Here is a 17,772-nt window from a genome sequence, read left to right on the forward strand (position 1 = left end):
AAGAATGGTGCAGAGACCAAACTTCCAGCAGAACAAGCACCCTGAGGAATGGCCCCAAGTTCATACCTAAATCCAACTGAAAATCTGTGGTAAGACTTAGAGGCATAGTGGAGGATTTTTGCTAATTTTTGAAAAGCTCCACCCTATACACTTAAAAAAAAAGAGGGAACGACCATTAAAAGCATGAGAGAATGCACAAGCCCATTTCTTCACGTTCACGCTGTGTTTAGAAGTTGCCATTTGCATTGTTCATACAAGATTACTTTCTAAAAAATTTGCAATTGTTCCACCATGTCAGACTCACCAGTAAGTGAAAATGGGGATGAGCATGAAGGACAGCCTTACGTAAACATATCAGAATAATTGACAATTAGGAGGACCACTTATTTTGATGATCATCCTTCACTCTACCTTTAAGAGATTTATATTCAGACATTTTCCATCCAACCTAACCAAGCTATATTAATATTGTAGAAGCTGTGAGAAGTCAATAAAAGACAGGAAATGATGTGTGTTTTATACCAGAAAAGGCTAATCGGTTTAGACTGCTTGGCTGGAAATACGCTGTCACGACACAGCAGGACATTATGTACTTTCTTTTGTGTATAAGAAGTTTAAAGTAGAATAAATAGGCTCTGGATTTATGGAGCATAGTTTTAAAATTACATTTTTACCCTGTCACCACAGCAAACGCGGGTCAACCATGAGATTCTGGTTAAGAGATATGCCAGTGGCTTTAAGCTTCAGCTTAGCCCCTTCAGAAATAAAAATAACACAGGTCACAATCTGTTTCAGTAAAAAAGTGAAAGGGTTTTAGTGTTTCTAATTAATTGCTGCTATATTTATATCAATAAGGATTAGTGTGGATTATTTACGCAAGAACAACTAATATAGGTTTATTGTTATAGATGATTCCTTACCGAACTCTTGGATAATCTTAAGAAAATAAATTAAAAACTTATTTCACAATGAATAGCTATGTAAAAAAAAAAAAAAGAATAAAAAGAAAAAAAGAAAATGCTTTGCACCTGAGAGCAATATAATCAGGAACTTACACAGGTCATTTTAGAGACACAAGGCAAAACAAAAAAACAGATGGAGACCAACTAAAGCCAAATTGATTTAGCGGAATGGGCCGATTGACTTTAAAAGGATTGCGTTAACACCAAGGCTTCCAGTGTGGACGCCTGCATGGGGATGGTCAGCGGGTGTAAAACACAACAGCACACACACCTACGCACACATCCACAGAGATATGAGACCAATGATATGTGGTGGTGGTGTGTCCGTTTATTACACAACACAAAGCACCTACAATTATCCACTCCCTGCAGAGCCAGACAGTGGAAGATCCTGTTTTTTTTTTTGTTTTTTTTTTCACAGTGGATTTAATGTGAACATGTTTAGACAAGGACATCAAACTCTTTACCTAAATAAAAAAAAAAGCCTACACACAGAAATTTACAGCCAGTATAGCACACAAAATTAAAGCAGTGTCAACAAACGACAGTAAATTGAGTAAAAAATAGAATTTAATCATTTAAATACTCTTTCAAAATACAAACATTGATTTGAATTTTTCTAAATTAGATAACATTAAGTCGTTTCCATAATTATAACTGGCAATGTTGAATGTACAAGGTGGCTATACAAGGAAATGTGTGAGGTTTGGTAATTTGTTGTATTGCTCATTTATATTAATGTGCACATTAGTAATAGAACCTAGAAATGACTGTATAATTTGAACAGTGACACTAAAAGCAGTCTATCAAACCCCTCCAACCCACTGTACCGCAAACACACAGGTATACTCGGAAAGATAAACTCAACTCCGTCTTTGCATATAGGACCAAAACAAGAGAGGATGGAAAGAAAAAGGAAAAAGTCAAAATCCAGCATCCTGCTGCTAATGTAGCACGTCGTTTTGCATCTATTAAAGCAGGATTATTACATCGGAAAAATAATGCAAAAAGAAACAAACTCAAGGCTCAACAAAGTCACTATATCCAATATCAAAATGTTTGCTTTCTTTTCTCCACAGTTGGTTGGCCATGTGGCTGATGCTGCCTCCTGAGGTAGCCTTCTGTAGCCTCTCTAAGCCGCTGCATTATAGTGCCATTAAAAATTGATCCCTAAACTAACACCCTTGAAAAAAAAAAAAGATTACAGATCACATGTGAAGCGTAATTTTAAACCCACGACAGAGAGTCACAATGCAAATACCCTTATGTCCTAAGAGGGAAACTATGAAAACTAATTTTTAAATCTTTACAAACATCAGCACACAATAAGCTGCACAAATATTGTGATGGGGGAATTAGTATTACATCTGCTGGCTTCATTAGCTTCCACTACAAATTGCATGGTTATTGAAATTGAACTGTACATAGCTAAAAGAGTGCTGACCGTTTGGTCTCTAAATAGTTATAGGGATCTGATTTTTATTTTCTTAAACATCAGATGTTTTTTTTTTGTTTAACTAAATGATAATTTACACTGACTATACAAATATTTCTAATAAAGAGTAGGACCTTCCACACGTTACCAGATGAGCTTTCAACATCCTAAAGGAAGATGTTGCATAAGCTGAATGTCTTGCAGCCCTGAGCTCCGTTCAAGGGCGCCGGTTCAAGTTCAACAGATGTGCATCCAGAGGAGGAGGAGGAGGAAGAAGAAGGAGGAGGATCTCAAACTAAACAGTTCAAGATCTTTTATGCAATGTTCATCGATGCTGCAGAAAATGCAGCAAAAAAGAAAAAAAAAGAAAAAAACTCACCACACACTTTAGCAGTCATTTAGTTTAGTGTTACAGCCTAAATATGAAAGAAGTGTTTCTCTTTTCTTTTAAAAGACACAGCTGCAGAGGTCAAAGTGTGGTTGTAGTGGAGGGTGTTGGGGTGTTACAAAAACAAACAAATGAGGCTGATCCCACCGCCAAAGCTATAATGTTAAAAAAAAGTTGCGTTCTTCCCTGATCTCATATTCCCCATCGCGTGCCATCAGTGCCGCAGGATGACTTTTAGCTGTAAATCCAGAACTTCTCCGTGGCTTCATGTTAAATAACCCTCATATTCAACTTGTATAAAGATCTGCAGTCTTTCCCGTATTCCTAGAATACGAGATGATCCAATTAAAAAATAATAAGCACTTGGGGTGCAGAGTTTGGAGCACAGCCGATGACGCACAAATACTAGTGAAAATCTTGTCGGTTTTAATCTGGATTTTGAACAGTATTGCTTTTAACGTATTGCAAGTTACTCCTATGGTCTGCCTACAACTCCGGTTGCCTCACCCTGCCTCAAAGGACCCTCAAGTTTGATGCCAGATGTCTTATTATGGCTTTTATGTGCAGATGTAGCATTATGTTAAAAAAAAGTTCAAACGCTACACAAACTGCAGTCTGTTGTTGTTTACCTAAAGGTTAAGTGGTAAAGTATTTGTCTTTTCAAAGCGTTCCATGAAGTGGTTAAATATTATGCAATAGCTCGTGGATCTTGGCAGGTACCTCATGGTGTAAAAAAAGCAAAATCCCTCCAAAAAAGGTGAATAAGTACATTTTTTGCTTTTCAAATACTCTCCTCCTTTACACAGCTTAAAATAAGAAGCATAAATCCCTCATTATTACTTCTAATTAAAACGTTCCTTTTTTTCCCCATAAATCGCTAGTCCCCTCTTGTGGACCAGCTCTGTTCTTTTTTCTTTCCTATCTTGATGTCTTTCGCTCCATCCTCTAAGGGGAGTCCATCATGGCCTCCAGCATCTCCAGGAATAGTTTGTGCATGGGAACGCCACCACGGGTCTTGATGCTGTAGAAGGTGGTCAGAGCCCGGCCGGCGGTCTGTCGGAGGAGAGGCAACGTGAGGAGGAGGCGTCCTGCCCGCTGGGGGTCTTCCGGGCGCCGCTGACACTCGAGCTCCAACAAGCCCTGGTGGAGGAGGTCCCGGAGCTTCTGCACAGCCTCCATGTCCTCGATGTAAACAGAGTCTGACACAACAGCAGGAGCACATGGTTAGAATCACTGTAGCACATTTAGCTTAATTTGCTTCCCTCCCTGCTTAGCAAGCTGTCTCCAAATAAAAATATTTTTTTTTCTTTGTTGTTGTTGATTGAAAATGGAACAAACTTTTAGAATATTCCTTCTCGCCGATTTGAACATATTCCCTTTAAATCTGAGCAACGACTCAAGCTGCAGACTTTCCTACAACTCCTCCCACAGCTGCTAATTTGGTCACATTGTCCTTGAGTTTTTTTCCCCCTCTCCAAAGTATAAATAGCCCTGAATGTAGCTATGTGCTGGAAAAACAACTGTTCATTCATTCAGCTAGTGTTGGCAGAGCACACCTGCAGGGTAAATGAAGGTTTCCTGTATCAAGCTAGATTTAAATGTTTAATTCTGAATTCTACACGGTATCAATCTGGAAATCCTCACGTAGAAAGTGTTCGCAAAAAGGAGAGACATTCAGTGCAATTCTCTGAGCTGATTGGATACCTGCCTCCGTATCAAATTCTCACGCAGTTAATTGATGAATCAAACTTTTCTCAAATCCCATCGGAAGAATTGCGCAACCATCTTCCCATCCACAGAGGTAAAAAATGTTATTGTTTAAAAAAAAAAAAAAAAAAAGAGGGTATTCCAGCTAACCTCTTAACTTCCACCGCAGTATATTGGTATGTTTTTACATTACATTATTTTCCGCATCAAATATCACGCTCATATCAAAGTGAAACCCAGCGTATTATACCTCTTAAGAAAAATGACAAACTCAAATATGAGCGAAACCTTATACTACAAAAACAAATAACTAATAAATCGTCATCAACTCAGAACTCATAATAAGATCCTACCTTGTTTTTCTGTTGTTGCGATTAGAAAAAATACCTTACGGTGAAGAAAATTGGGCTCATTTTGTCCGTAACACTCCACAGAAAAGTAATATCCAGTAGTTTACCCCAAAAAAATAAAAATCGAAATAATCCACCAAAAGTTGTTTTTTTTTGCCATAAAAAAAAGTAAAAACATAAGAATGAAAACATATAATTCATCTCCGTAATGCTACTTGTCCGCTATTTTAGATCATCTACGTTGTATGGACGTATTCACCTACCCATTCACTCCATACATTGAGTGTAACTTCCATTTTGACTACGCACAATAGTATGGAAAATTCCTTTACCTTAAAAAAAAGGCCCTCCCCATGCGCATGCGTCATAGAGTTTTGTTCTGCTGGTGCTCAAAAATATAGGAACCAAATGATCCTTGATTGACATATTTCGTTAGAAAATAAGATATTTGTGATGATATATGGGAAGTGTAGGGGCAGACTGAAAATATAGGGTTTATTTACCTGCGTAAGGAGTGAGAGGCTTCAAAACTGGAAATATTGGTATATAAGCTCAAGTCAGTCATAAAATTCAAATAATCTAGTTTGCAACATTTGCTCCAATCGTGCCAAATGGACCTTTTACATACAAAAAGGGTCATAGTTTCACAATGTTTATGACTACAGGTTTGAAATTTTACACAGTTGTGTAAATGGCCACAACATGAAGAACAAGTGTAGTAGGTGGGAGAAGTCAAATATGAATTATACAAAAGATATAACATAAAAATTGAATTTTATTGTTTAAAAAGGGTTTTACCCTGTACACATATTTCCAGAAACTAGAAAGTCTTAGACTTCAATTTTGATAAATCACAAGCATGTGGGATTTATATTATTATTTTAAAGGCCAATGGCATTTTTTGGTATGCAATACATTTGTGCTCAAGCTATAAAAAGGTGGGCGTTACTAAAGCCGGTGTTCTGTCAGCTCAACATACCGTTTCAGGTCATCATACCCGTAATACGCTAATAACGATCACGCATGCATGATCTTTATTAGCAGCTATCAGTCCCATACAATGGCTCCAGATTGTGCCAGTAGGCTCATTAGGTTGTAATCACTAAGTGTCCTAACCCTAAAGTTATTCAATTTCCACTGCGGAATTCATGAATCTATTTAAGTGCAATCTGAAAATAATTTCAGTAGTTCTTCATGTACAGTAAAAATAAATAAAATCAATCCACATATTGTTCATGTTAAACTAAAAACAAATAAATCTCATATCCTGTCACTGATTTGTAGAATCCTCTCCCTATAAATATTCAATTCTCTGTCAAAAAATGCTGATCATTCTTTAATAAGGTCCTCATCTAATGGACATGCAATGCTTTAATTTTTTTAAACTAATTTGTGTGGTGGACCTGTTTTGTCGTTTTATGCAAAAAACGACGACAAAAACCTGACTAAATTGGGAAATAAAACAGCATGATTGGCTGTAAGGACAGTGGAGACAGAAGACACTATGTAATGTGTATTACTGTGAGTGTGCTGGCCTGATGGTGTATGCTGAGTGGACAGAAGTTTGTTGTGCTTCAGCCTACCACCTCTGGTTGACGACATATACGTCTCTGCATTTCATTTGTCCAAAACATTTCCGTATCAAGTCGAACGCATCTGTCGGCTCCTGGCAGGATGTATTTTTGGGAGTTCGCGACAAAGTACATTTTTAACAATCTGTTCATTTGTAGCTACATTACAAACATATTGCCGTTCTAAAGAATGATTATATCTATTAGAACAGCTAATATTTATAGAAAAATACTTGTATTCATAGATGTGTGTATTTTGCTTGTCTCCAGTCACGTTATTTGACAGAAAAATCCACCAAATCCAGTGACCCGTCTCCTCTTGGTGCATCTCTGAATACAGCAGATGTTCTCAAAACCTAATATTGTGTCTGATAACACAAGACAGGCAGATTATTGCTGCAGGGCTGCAACTGAAAACTGTTTTTCTAATCAATTAAGCTGTTGGCTACTTTTTCAGTGAACTGCTAAATATCATATAGCAAAATATAGTTAATTGGAGATAGTTTTGTATGGATTTTAGACCACTGTTATTTGGAGAGTCATATATAATTTAAAGGCAAATAGCTGTATTATACACAGTTTTGTCTTAAAGGTATGAAAGACGATTTTCCTAAGCAATTAAGTGTCCAGATTCTAACAAAATGACTTAATTGATGGCTGGCATTCTCGCACATATGGTCTCCCCCTCCTCCTAAGAAAGAAAATCCATAAACTCTGTCCATGGTGGGGCCAACAAAAGATTAGCCAATCCATTTTCCATTTTGAAATACTAATCTATCTGCGGAGGGGTTTCCAGCGTAGAAACCTTTTACTAAGGAGGGGGCACTGACGCATGACCACGATTAAAAAAAAAAACACAAACAGCCATTGGACATATCTTTCACCTGACTGGGTTAGTCATTTTACAATCAGCATGTTTTACAGTCTTCAATTAACGATTATCCGATTAATGAATTAGATGAAGGTTTTATCAACAATGGATTGATTAGATACTTTTAGCTCTTAATGGATGAAACTGATTTGATTTTAAGTAATCTTTGTGAGATTTATGCTGAATTAGAAGAGAAACATCCTGCATGGATCAGCACTAACTGAATACAAACTGCTTATCCTCTCCTGCTACACTCCTTAGCCTCAAAATATAAAAATGATCATTCCTGAGAGGCTGTTTATTCCAACCCTGATAAGAGATGAATTATTTTTCATCCAATTGAATCTATTTTGTCTTGATAAAATATTTATTGCCCTTTTGTAGTTTATTGCACATGTTGAATATTGAGCCAATCTATGAAAATAATTAAACTAATGTAGTTAAACTGGTGAAGAACACCGTTAAGCTAGAAGCTGCTATTATAAGTGAGTGAAACTAATTTAATGACACATAGCTTATCAGTCTAATCCTTTTATCTGTAACTAGGAGGTGAGAGGTAGAGCTGGAAGTACCTGAGTTTGTTAGAGCGATGGCTTTTAGCATGACAAACTCCTCCCGGTCCACATTTAGTGCACGGAAACGCCGCGCAAGTTGGCTAATAGCGGCGTTTAGCTCGGTCAATCCAGCAACACGCGACATTTCCTCATCCAGGACAAAATCCTCAGCGAAAACCACCTCGTCCTCGCAGCCAATGGAGCGGTAAGCTACGCCCAGCACTAGCACCTCCAGCCAGACAGACTGCAGCACAGACATCTGGTCTGCTAGAGACAGAGACAGGAAGCCTGCAGGAAACGAGACAAACAGAGATCCAGAAAAGTTAGAATGAACACAAACGGCGACGAGATGGAAATCCTAATCATATTGGCCGAGTTCTGCTTATTGGACTGATTCCAATACATAAAAAAAGAACAACATCAGCCAATACATTCTGCATGCCCTACGGATACTTAGCACCACTGTTAGTATTCTGAATGTACCACATTGGGGAGCAAAGAAACAACCTCTAAACACAGCAGAATGTATCCGATATGCTTCCCTCCAAACAGAAAAACCAAAATGTCAATAGTTTTTAGGAACCATATCTATATACAACTGCAGCTAACCAACTCTTTGTGTATATCTCTACCAGCTTTGTGATAAACAGACCTAAAGGATTTTCTAATTCGTCCTCACTACGAATGGATCCATTTTAGCATAAAGTTTTAAGTCCTGCCATAGATTCTGAACGTGTTTAAGTTCTGCATGTTGATTACGCCCTTCTGCTCTAACTAAACTCCTCCCCTGTAGTCCTGACTGCATGTTGTTGGTTACTTTCCTGACAGCAGATGAAACTCTGCAGTCTAAACTTTTGCCACCTCTAAAAGGTTTTGTTTTCCTGTATGGCTCCATCCATCAACTGACCAGCAGTGGAAAAGCTTTAGTTTCTCTTGACAAAAACTCTTCTTCAATATCTTTTAAACATACTTACTTTGTGCCTTATATGACTTTTGGACACGTTTTGGCTTTCATCTTGTCCTTTTTTTAATTAAAGCTAAATTTGTGGCATGCCTACTTATCCCACCCGAGCTGGGGATTTCTGCAGCTCATCCAGCTATGAAACTATGAATTATGGGCTTGTTAGTGCTTATCAACAGGAAGAACAAAATAGAAAGAAACAATATAAAGTTTATGTTTATCATGGATGTCCAAGGGAAATCCTAATGGTTCAAAATACATCATACAACCTTTTCCATGTTGAGTTTACATTTCAGTACGTAAACTCAGCTGATTCAGCTAGAATTAGTAAGCAATGACATCTTTGTAGAGATCAGTTTAGTCATTTGTTTATAAGTGATCCCAACAAGAGTTAACTAAACTAAGCATCAGTCAATGGAAAAGGTGGGCAGAAAAAAACAAAACAAAAAAACATCAAATCCCTACAAAGGATGAGGAGATATGACGGGGTAAGCGCTGCAGTAGAGATGCTATTGTTCCTGCTCAAAGGTGATGAATCTCAAGAGCAGCCTGATAATTCTTGCAGCTCTACCATCACATCATAAATACCTCCTTTAATGAATGCAGCAGCCTTTAGGCGTTTTATAGGCTCTACATGTCCTGATCGCATTAGCAGTCCTACCATTAGCTCTGCACATACAGTTACCTTGACATTTGGCTTTTAATGGCCTTTAGCATCAAATTTCCATTGCTCAGCATAATGATCAACATACTTCTAACAATGCATTTATTAGTATACTGTAGAATGATAACAATGCATTTATTATTATACTGTAGGGGAATGATAACAATGCATTTATTATACTGTAAGGAATGATTCTCTAAAGGCTTTATTCTGTGCAGGATAGACATGCACCTATCCGATACCTGGATCAGATACATGGAATTGCTATTTATTTCTTTTTGCTTCTTGTTAATAAATAATCAAAAATACATTAACAGCTGTGTTAATTTGTTACCTTTTTTTTCTTTCAAGGTTAAAGCCTTCACTTACACGGCCAGTTAAATGGTTCATTCATTCAACAGATCTTTATCGGATATCATGGTAGGTGGTGGCCTAGCGGTTGGTGCATAGAGCTTTGAATCCTGGGATTTCGAGTTCGAGCCCCACAGGTTGTCACTCAGGGTTCTTGAGCAAGACCCTTAACCCCCCCACTGCACCCCGGGTGCTGAACAGTGGCAGCCCACTGATGGGCAGAGAGTTAATTCTCCTTTGGCACATCTCTAGTGCTGAAAGAATCAAAACAAGCGCATCGGTTCTATTCAGAGCACCCAGAATTCTCTCACAGTAGGTTCTGAGGGTTAGAGGCGAATATTTTGTAAAATTTTGTACTGTATTTTACTACTGTAATCACCTCAAAAAAAAAAAAAAAGAAAAAGAAAAGAAAAAAGAAATCAGCACCACATATCAGCAATCTTTTAGACTAATGATAGAATAATCTACGTTAAAACAAAAATACAGAACAATTTCCTTCAAATTTTGTCCAAACACACACAATCAGAATGACATGATCAGAATAAGTGTTTATATGGATGTTAATCATATTAACCATCCCTCTTATTCAGAATACAACTCCATTCTGATTGAGCCGAATATGAAAAAGAAAAATCTTCCAACTTTGTCAGGACCCATTTTTATCCTAAACACTTTATGTAAACCTGTCATCCGTCTCTTACCAGGAATGTGTTTGGCCCAGCCGATGATCACAACCAGCTCCCGATCAGCGAGGTCACAAAGGGTGGTAAGCGTACGCTGGGCCGTGTCAGGCTGCAGAGGATCTGGCATCGCAAACAACTTTTCAGGCTCTGCCACTAAAAGATGAGACACAATGATGTTGGAAGAACCTGTAGAATAAAAACAACAAAAATGTTAATCAAACTGCTAAACCAAAGCTGGTCCGGGTCCTATAGTGAGTCTCTGCGGGCAGTAGAGGGCGCCCTTTGAGTCCAATTGTATTTTCAATCAATTTCCACATGGATCTGCTTTAAACTTCAACAGAGTGGAAAAAAGACTGATTGTTTTTTGCAACTTGACTGCCCTTTCTTAACAGCCTTACAGTGTCACTACCATACTTCACAGTCAATTTAAGTTGTAAACATTTCAGAAAGAATTTAAGCCTCAATAAAAATAAGTTAATTCTGAAAAAATTCATCATCTGATTAAATTTCAGATCCTCTTGAATTGGTTACTTTTAATAATCTCATTAGATATTGGCTAGTTTAATATGCAGGGGTTATATATTCATTATTAGACATCATCAGAGGACAGGCTCATGTCAAGAGGAGCTTATTAATATCGTCTCAGCTGGGTTCTTGCACAACATATACAGCTCAAATAAATCAATGCTTAAAGACATAAACAGATATAAGATAAAGATCACCTTTTTCGCTCTCCTTAGTCAGAGACAGAGGGGCGCTCTGATACGTTGCGTTCTCCACCTCCGGGCGCCTCTTGTACTTCTGCCTCCCACCTCTGACTCTGTCGAGACGTACTCCTAAATCACAACAAAATGCTTACACCGACTTCGAGCTAAGCTGACCAATTGGTTAAGAGCAAATGATGGAAGATGAAAAAGCAGAAAAATAATTGCGAAAGATGGGTCAAACACTTACCCTCTTTCAGCATGCCTACTTTGAGGCACTTAGTGAAGCGGCATGCCTGGCAGGCTTTTCTTCGCCTTTTGGTGATCTCACACTCATTTGATGCGGGGCAGCTGTATTCAATATTACCTGAATGACAGAGAACAGCAGCTTAAAGTCAACAAGATGTCAGAGAAATCAAAACAGAATAAAACATCATGGATTATACAAGAAATTAAAGGCTTCTTACGAAATTTTTTTCATAAAGATTTATTCAGCTCAGTTTTGGTTATCTATCAAGCTGTATAAAAAAATTTTTTTGGAAAAACTCTCTTGATTTCACTGATACCGTCCCTCATAAAGGCACAACAAACATGCATAAAGGGCACATAAACAAATTATATGCTCTTTATGTTATGCCAACACATCCGTTCCACCAAAACACACACACCTTGAATGGTTCTCTTAAAGAAGGCTTTGCAGGCCTCGCATGACGCCACGCCGTAATGATAACCCGAGGCCACATCCCCACACACCAGACACAGCCTCTTGGGCAGTGTGCTCAGGGCGTACTTGCATCGGCCCGCTCCGTTTCCGGTGGAGCCCTCCTCCGCCCCATCGCCCCCCTCGTCTTTGAAATGGCAGCGAAGGGCCGGCGTGTAGAGGGGCGGTGAGTAACGCTTGGCCCCATCACCTCGGGTTCCCCCGCCTCCACTCTGAGAGGAGTCCGAGGAGGCCCCGCCGGGGCTGGTCCGACCTCCCCCGCCTCCTTCTGGGCTGCTAGGTTCCGCCTTTATGTAGACATCAGAGCGACGTTCTCGGGAAGACATGATGCCTGACAGACGAAAACATAAACAAAGAAAGGTCAACGTAAATATGGGTGTAGAACATTAAGGGTTTGCCCTTTAAACCAAAACATAGAAAGGTAAAGCCGTAAACTGGGCAGTTTCACTTTGATCTGAAAACTTTTAGCTATTTACACTGGAAAAAATCTAAATTAGTCATTTTTTTCTTAAAACAATATTTTTATTTATAAATTATTTCTTGAATTGAGGAGGTAAGTGAGACAATTTGATAACAGAACAAGACAATTTACATTTAAAATAAGAAAAAACAATTGCATTGTATTATTTCAAGTAGATATTATCTAATTATCTGAGGTCCTTGTCACACCCTGCCGATTTAGCATATGCCTGGCGTCACAGAATCTCCTAAAACGCTGGCATACGCTGAACTTTCTATGTATTTTTTCAATTTTGGGCATATATAACGTATTCATAATGAGTCCAGAACTTAGGTCCAACAACAGCCTAACTTATGCAAAATGCACGGCAGCATAGAAGCATCAGTTAAAGCACCTGGTGGCGCCCAGGCTGCATAAAAAGATGTTTTTGATCGCAGTATTAACCTAGCTGCTGTTTAGCGCCCACCCCAAAAAGAAATAGAATTAAAAAAAGAAAAAGATGGTTTGCAGTCGCAGCAGATTCAGCATCATGTTTGCTAGGAAGTTTGCTGCTCCTGGCCGTGGGCGTGAATCCAGGGAGGATCCATCACATTCACTTTCTCGTTCACCCTATGATGGGGATGCAGTCTGGAGGAGAACTGAGTTTCCTCCTGTGAACCAAAACGCTGCCAAGGGTCTTGCTCAGAGTCCCAGACTAACAGTCTGTGGAAGTGGAGCTTGAACTCAGAACCTCTGGATTCCAAGCTCTACGCTCTAAACACTAAGCCACCACCAACCCTAATCAATTTTTTTCTTGCTTCGGTTTAATGATATAAAGCAAATAAAACAACATATAATACTTTTAAAAAATCGAATAATTCCCTCTAGGAGGTCATCTTAATTTAAACATGCTTGTAAAACAATCCCGATTCACTACAAAAAACAATATACCTAAATATTTGCTGCTAGTGGTGTTACATAGTGAGCTAGTTTATTGGTTATGAGTAGACATGCAAAAAACGATTTACATTCGAGCTATGGAAGCCCAAGGAGGACATTGGTAGAAAATAAAATCCAGATTTTCCCCAAATGTTTTCATAATGGCTAAAAATCAATTATTAGTCTATTCTTATGAAATAGGTTATCACATCGTTAAATCCTCTGGGCCATAAACTAATGTGTCTAAATTCTCCATTAGATGTTTTACCTCAACAGGAATTAAAATTGAAGCCATTTATCAACTTTATATTTTATTTAATTTTAGAGAGTTATGTTCCAACATGAGAAATATTGACTAATTGATAAATCAACCAACTGAGTGTCAACCACAAGAAATGTGGTCAATGTCATAATATAGTGAGTTATAACAAACCATTAAAAAATCATCTACACTCTCCTGGCTGAGGAAGCGAAGCTTTGATTTCAGCACTAACTATAGAGGTGAATTATTTTACAATTATCCTCAGGTTTATGCTGTTGAGCCTTTATCTCAGCCAGCTGTACAGTTTACACTGATGTCAGACACAGGGCTAGAGTTGACTGTAAGCACAGTTTTACAGTACAACTAAAACCCTCTCGACATAAACTGCGGTGACAAATCGGTCTCAGTCCGGTAGAAAACGTGCCGGTCCGTTTGGGAAAGAGCAAAACAAGCAGTGAAGAGCGTCCTGACAGTGAAGAGCACCTTGATTTTTAAACCGCTGAATGTGGATGTTCCCAAAAGGCCTTCACATTGCTAAACTAACCGGTTCATTTCCAACACTACTGATGCTTTGATACATTTAATCCAGACATCAGAATGTAAGATTTAACACTTAAATACAAAACTCTACAGCCTCCGGACGATGGCCGCTGTGTGAAGTCTATGGCTTGTGTTTCTAGTCATTAAAACTGCCAAGGTGACAGAATGAAGGTCACTGTGCTCATAAACAGTGGCCACTCCTCCTTCAGATCCAGAGATATGACTTATGTTCTGTTAATGCAGTAAGGGTGCTGCAGTAACCCGCCACCGTGGCTGTATGCATATCTTCAATCAAGAAAAAAGGAAACTAATTAGCACAAATCTATATATCTATATAGATATCTATATCCATTTAGATATATATATATTCAAACGCTCCAATAGATTCTACCATTCTATTTATTAAAGCCATAAAAAAATAGAGTTTGACAGAAATGCAACTTGTTCAGAGGTCAACCTGGTCCCAAGACGTACATCTACTGCAAACGAGGCAATAAGCCTAAAAGCAGTCCGATCTCTACGATCCACCCTTTACTCATATAATAGGAATCCATTTCCCACTGCTTCTCTGCTGTGAGTGAACAAATGTTAGTGCAAAGATAGCACAACATTATTCTTTACCATATAAAAATCAGGCATAATAAACATTTGTTTCCATTAAAAGCCAACAAAGTGAGTTAGTTTACAGATATATAGTTTAAAACTCTCACTCAAATGGACTAATAAATCTGACTTGCGGGGCGAACATTAACATGAACAATTATGCCTTTTCCCCGTCTCTGGGTTTCAAATCATCACTGAGGACATTATGCTGTTGTTCCCACCTAATAGATCAATGCATGAGGAGGATGGGATGGGTGCAAACTAAATAGGCTCCGCTAAGCCGAGACTTGAACGTGATTTTATGCTTCTCCTGGGTGCACACTGGCTGCAAGAAAAGACGAGGCTTGGAAATGGAAATTTAACAAAACGCATTTTGTAAATTGAAATTTGAAAAAAAATTCAATTTTTACACATTTGTTTACATATTTTTTTTACCCCAATTTGTTTTTTTTTTTTTACAGATTAATATTTTGAAATGTAATATTTTTTTCAAATTTATTGTTTTTGATTGAGTTCTACGAATTGCATCGCTCTCAAATCTCATTTTAAAGATCACATTCTCTTCCCTTCTAGGGGTCAGTTGTTCTATGTTAGAATGCATTATAATTTTTTGATCGTTATTCATTAATCTGAATGCGTAAAATCGAGCAGACTAAAAACTGGGGTCGAGATTTTTTTCTATGGAAAGCGCACAGCTTCACTGGGGGAAAGAATATTTCCTTTTTTGCTGTTTAATCTTGTATTTCTTGTGTTGAAACCAAATCTGTAACATACGGAGCAGCCTGTAAATACACTTAAAAAAAATGCTTCTCCTTGCTTTTGGTTTGGCTGTTAGAAAAAAAAAAAAAAACCAGCTAGTTTCTGTTTTGGATAAGTTCTATCTTTCCGTGTCAAATTTAACTAGATAAATCACTGCGGCATAGTGGCACTGGGGAAAAATGCAAACTAGAAGGGGTTAGTGAGTAACATTAAAAACAGCATTAGGTTGTTTTTTTTATTGTGAACTGTGTCTTAACCCATATATCCAAGAAAAAAACAAAACAAACAAAAATTGTTCTTATAAAATGATAGTCAAAGGGCTGAGTCTATCAGTGATTGTCGATAGATTCGTCCAAGTCCCCAATATTAACGTTCACATTAATCAAACTCAAAAATATACAATTTGAAAAAAATAAAAGCTGAAAAATATATATATAAATCTGTAAAAAAGAATGTTAAAAAAAAAAATAAAGCTTGAAAAACAAAAGAAACTCTGTAAAAACGCTGAGCTACCTTAAAACCTTTTAAAGAAATGCATTCTAATTATGGATTGCATTTTTGCTTCAATTTACAAAAAGTGTTCTTTACTTACAACAATATTAAAAAAAATTCACTCAATGCTCAAAATTTTTTTTCAGAGATACTCCCTTTCAAATGATCTCTCTGAATCTAGCATTATAAAACCTGGATGGGAACCTACATTTGTTTCTGAAAATAAAGGTTAGAAAACTAAATATACTAAAATAGCAATAAAAGGTTTCATAGAATAGAAAACTCTATACTTTCTGTCTGAGGCCTTATGGAAGCCAGTCAGCAACAACCCAGTCTTGACTTGCACAGAGGTTTATCTGAGTTTTGTACACTCAGTTATCATGTTTAAACTGTCCAAATCCCAACAGCTTATCAAAGGTGTCTAGTCTGAACCGGCATCTACTGACGACTCGCATCGCTCTATGCATTTATTTAAGGTGACCCCAACGTTTCTGCATTCCTTTACACAAACATAAACATAGTCCCTATAAACTGTTTTGACTAATCTGCTTCCCATTTATTCCACAGTCGTGATCTGTTAGTGAAGGTAATCAAAGCTGATCATTTCAGCCATACAAACTGGGTTTAAGGATTTTTTTTAAAAAGGAAAAACCCACCCACAGTGCTACTAGGAAATATGAGTCAGTCTTAAAAGTCAAACTATAAACAACATGACCTGCCTGATGAAGACAGATTCACCTCTAAGCTTTTATTTCAACCCTATAGGGGCTGGCACAGGTTTTTTGGAGTTTGCCCTCTCTGGATATGAGGACTGTTTGAGAAGGGGGGGTCACAGCAAACCCAGCCAGATTAAAGTTTACCCTCTTTGAACAGAGTTGTAAAGCAGAGTGAATCCTTTACCCAACCCCAGCAGACATTGTGCTTTAAATTATCAACAGACCAATTTTCCTCCCACGTGCAACACTGGCAGAAAACAAGAGGTTACCATAAAAAAGTGACACACAGGCCGTTAAAGCTGCGTGGTTTATGGGAGATTTAAAGAGGGGCATAATTAAACCCGTGTGTCAATTTAAAAATAGCAAAAATAGTGTCTTATCAACTTTATAAACATGCGTTTGGTCAATATAAACCCCTGCAATCACTTGAGTTGTGTTGTTAGCATTAGCTAGTATCAACATTAAGGTGACAGCTGTAGCTAACCTTAGCTAACTAAGCTGGCTAGCAGCTAGCGTTAATCCTGACTGTCCGGTTTCCTTCTCTTCCACCGCGGGTTATTTTTGTCACTCTGCCCACAGACATGTCTGCGTCCTACCGTACAGTCGCGACCACTGCGGTGCTTGGAGGTTAAGTCTGCCTGCTGAGCGCGTTCATGGCACCGGGTGGACGGACTGGTAGCCTCTGCTAGCTTAGCTTGTGTCGGCTGCGTGTTCACATGGGCCGGGCCAATTCGGATTTCACTAAAAGCTGCAGTGATGAGGATGAATCTGCTGTGGCTGAACACATTAGATCCAGTAGCTGTTTCTAAATCATTTTTATGTTCGATGTTCTTGTAAGGAAGCATACGGAAGAAATAAAAATAAATAACTGAATTTCAAATTGTATTTCAGTATAACATAAGAAAAAAGACTGAATTCTGACTTTTTTCTCACAATTCTGACTTTAAGAGATTAAAGTCAGAATTGTGAGATTAAAGGCAGAACACTGAGATTAAAGTCAGAATTCTGAGATCAAAGTCAGAATTGTGAGATTAAAGTCAGAATTGTGAGATTAAAGTCAGAATTGTGAGATTAAAGTCAGAATTGTGAGATTAAAGTCA

The 17,772-nt window shown here is 38.0% G+C and overlaps 1 protein-coding gene across 3 annotated transcripts in view; it reads right to left on the minus strand.

Moving 5' to 3' along the window:
- Window positions 1–3,563: 3,563 nt before the first annotated feature.
- Window positions 3,564–17,772, minus strand: part of esrra (estrogen-related receptor alpha) — an 18,521-nt gene continuing 4,312 nt past the window's right edge. The window contains exons 1-7 of one of the 3 annotated variants that reach the window (XM_015371336.1): window positions 17,157–17,547; window positions 11,870–12,253; window positions 11,452–11,568; window positions 11,220–11,333; window positions 10,516–10,683; window positions 7,857–8,126; window positions 3,564–3,984 (exon numbers count right to left, since the gene is read on the minus strand). In XM_015371336.1, the coding sequence (XP_015226822.1) occupies window positions 3,731–3,984; window positions 7,857–8,126; window positions 10,516–10,683; window positions 11,220–11,333; window positions 11,452–11,568; window positions 11,870–12,248 (1,302 nt within the window). In that variant the 5' untranslated portion in view covers window positions 12,249–12,253; window positions 17,157–17,547 and the 3' untranslated portion in view covers window positions 3,564–3,730. Of the gene's footprint in view, window positions 3,985–7,856; window positions 8,127–10,515; window positions 10,684–11,219; window positions 11,334–11,451; window positions 11,569–11,869; window positions 12,254–17,156; window positions 17,548–17,772 lie in introns of those variants that run through there. The other 2 variants (XM_015371335.1, XM_015371334.1) reach the window with 2 other exon arrangements.

The sequence above is a fragment of the Cyprinodon variegatus genome, unplaced genomic scaffold (genome assembly GCF_000732505.1).
Source record: "Cyprinodon variegatus isolate N-32 unplaced genomic scaffold, C_variegatus-1.0 Scaffold56, whole genome shotgun sequence".
NCBI classification, from domain to species: domain Eukaryota; kingdom Metazoa; phylum Chordata; class Actinopteri; order Cyprinodontiformes; family Cyprinodontidae; genus Cyprinodon; species Cyprinodon variegatus.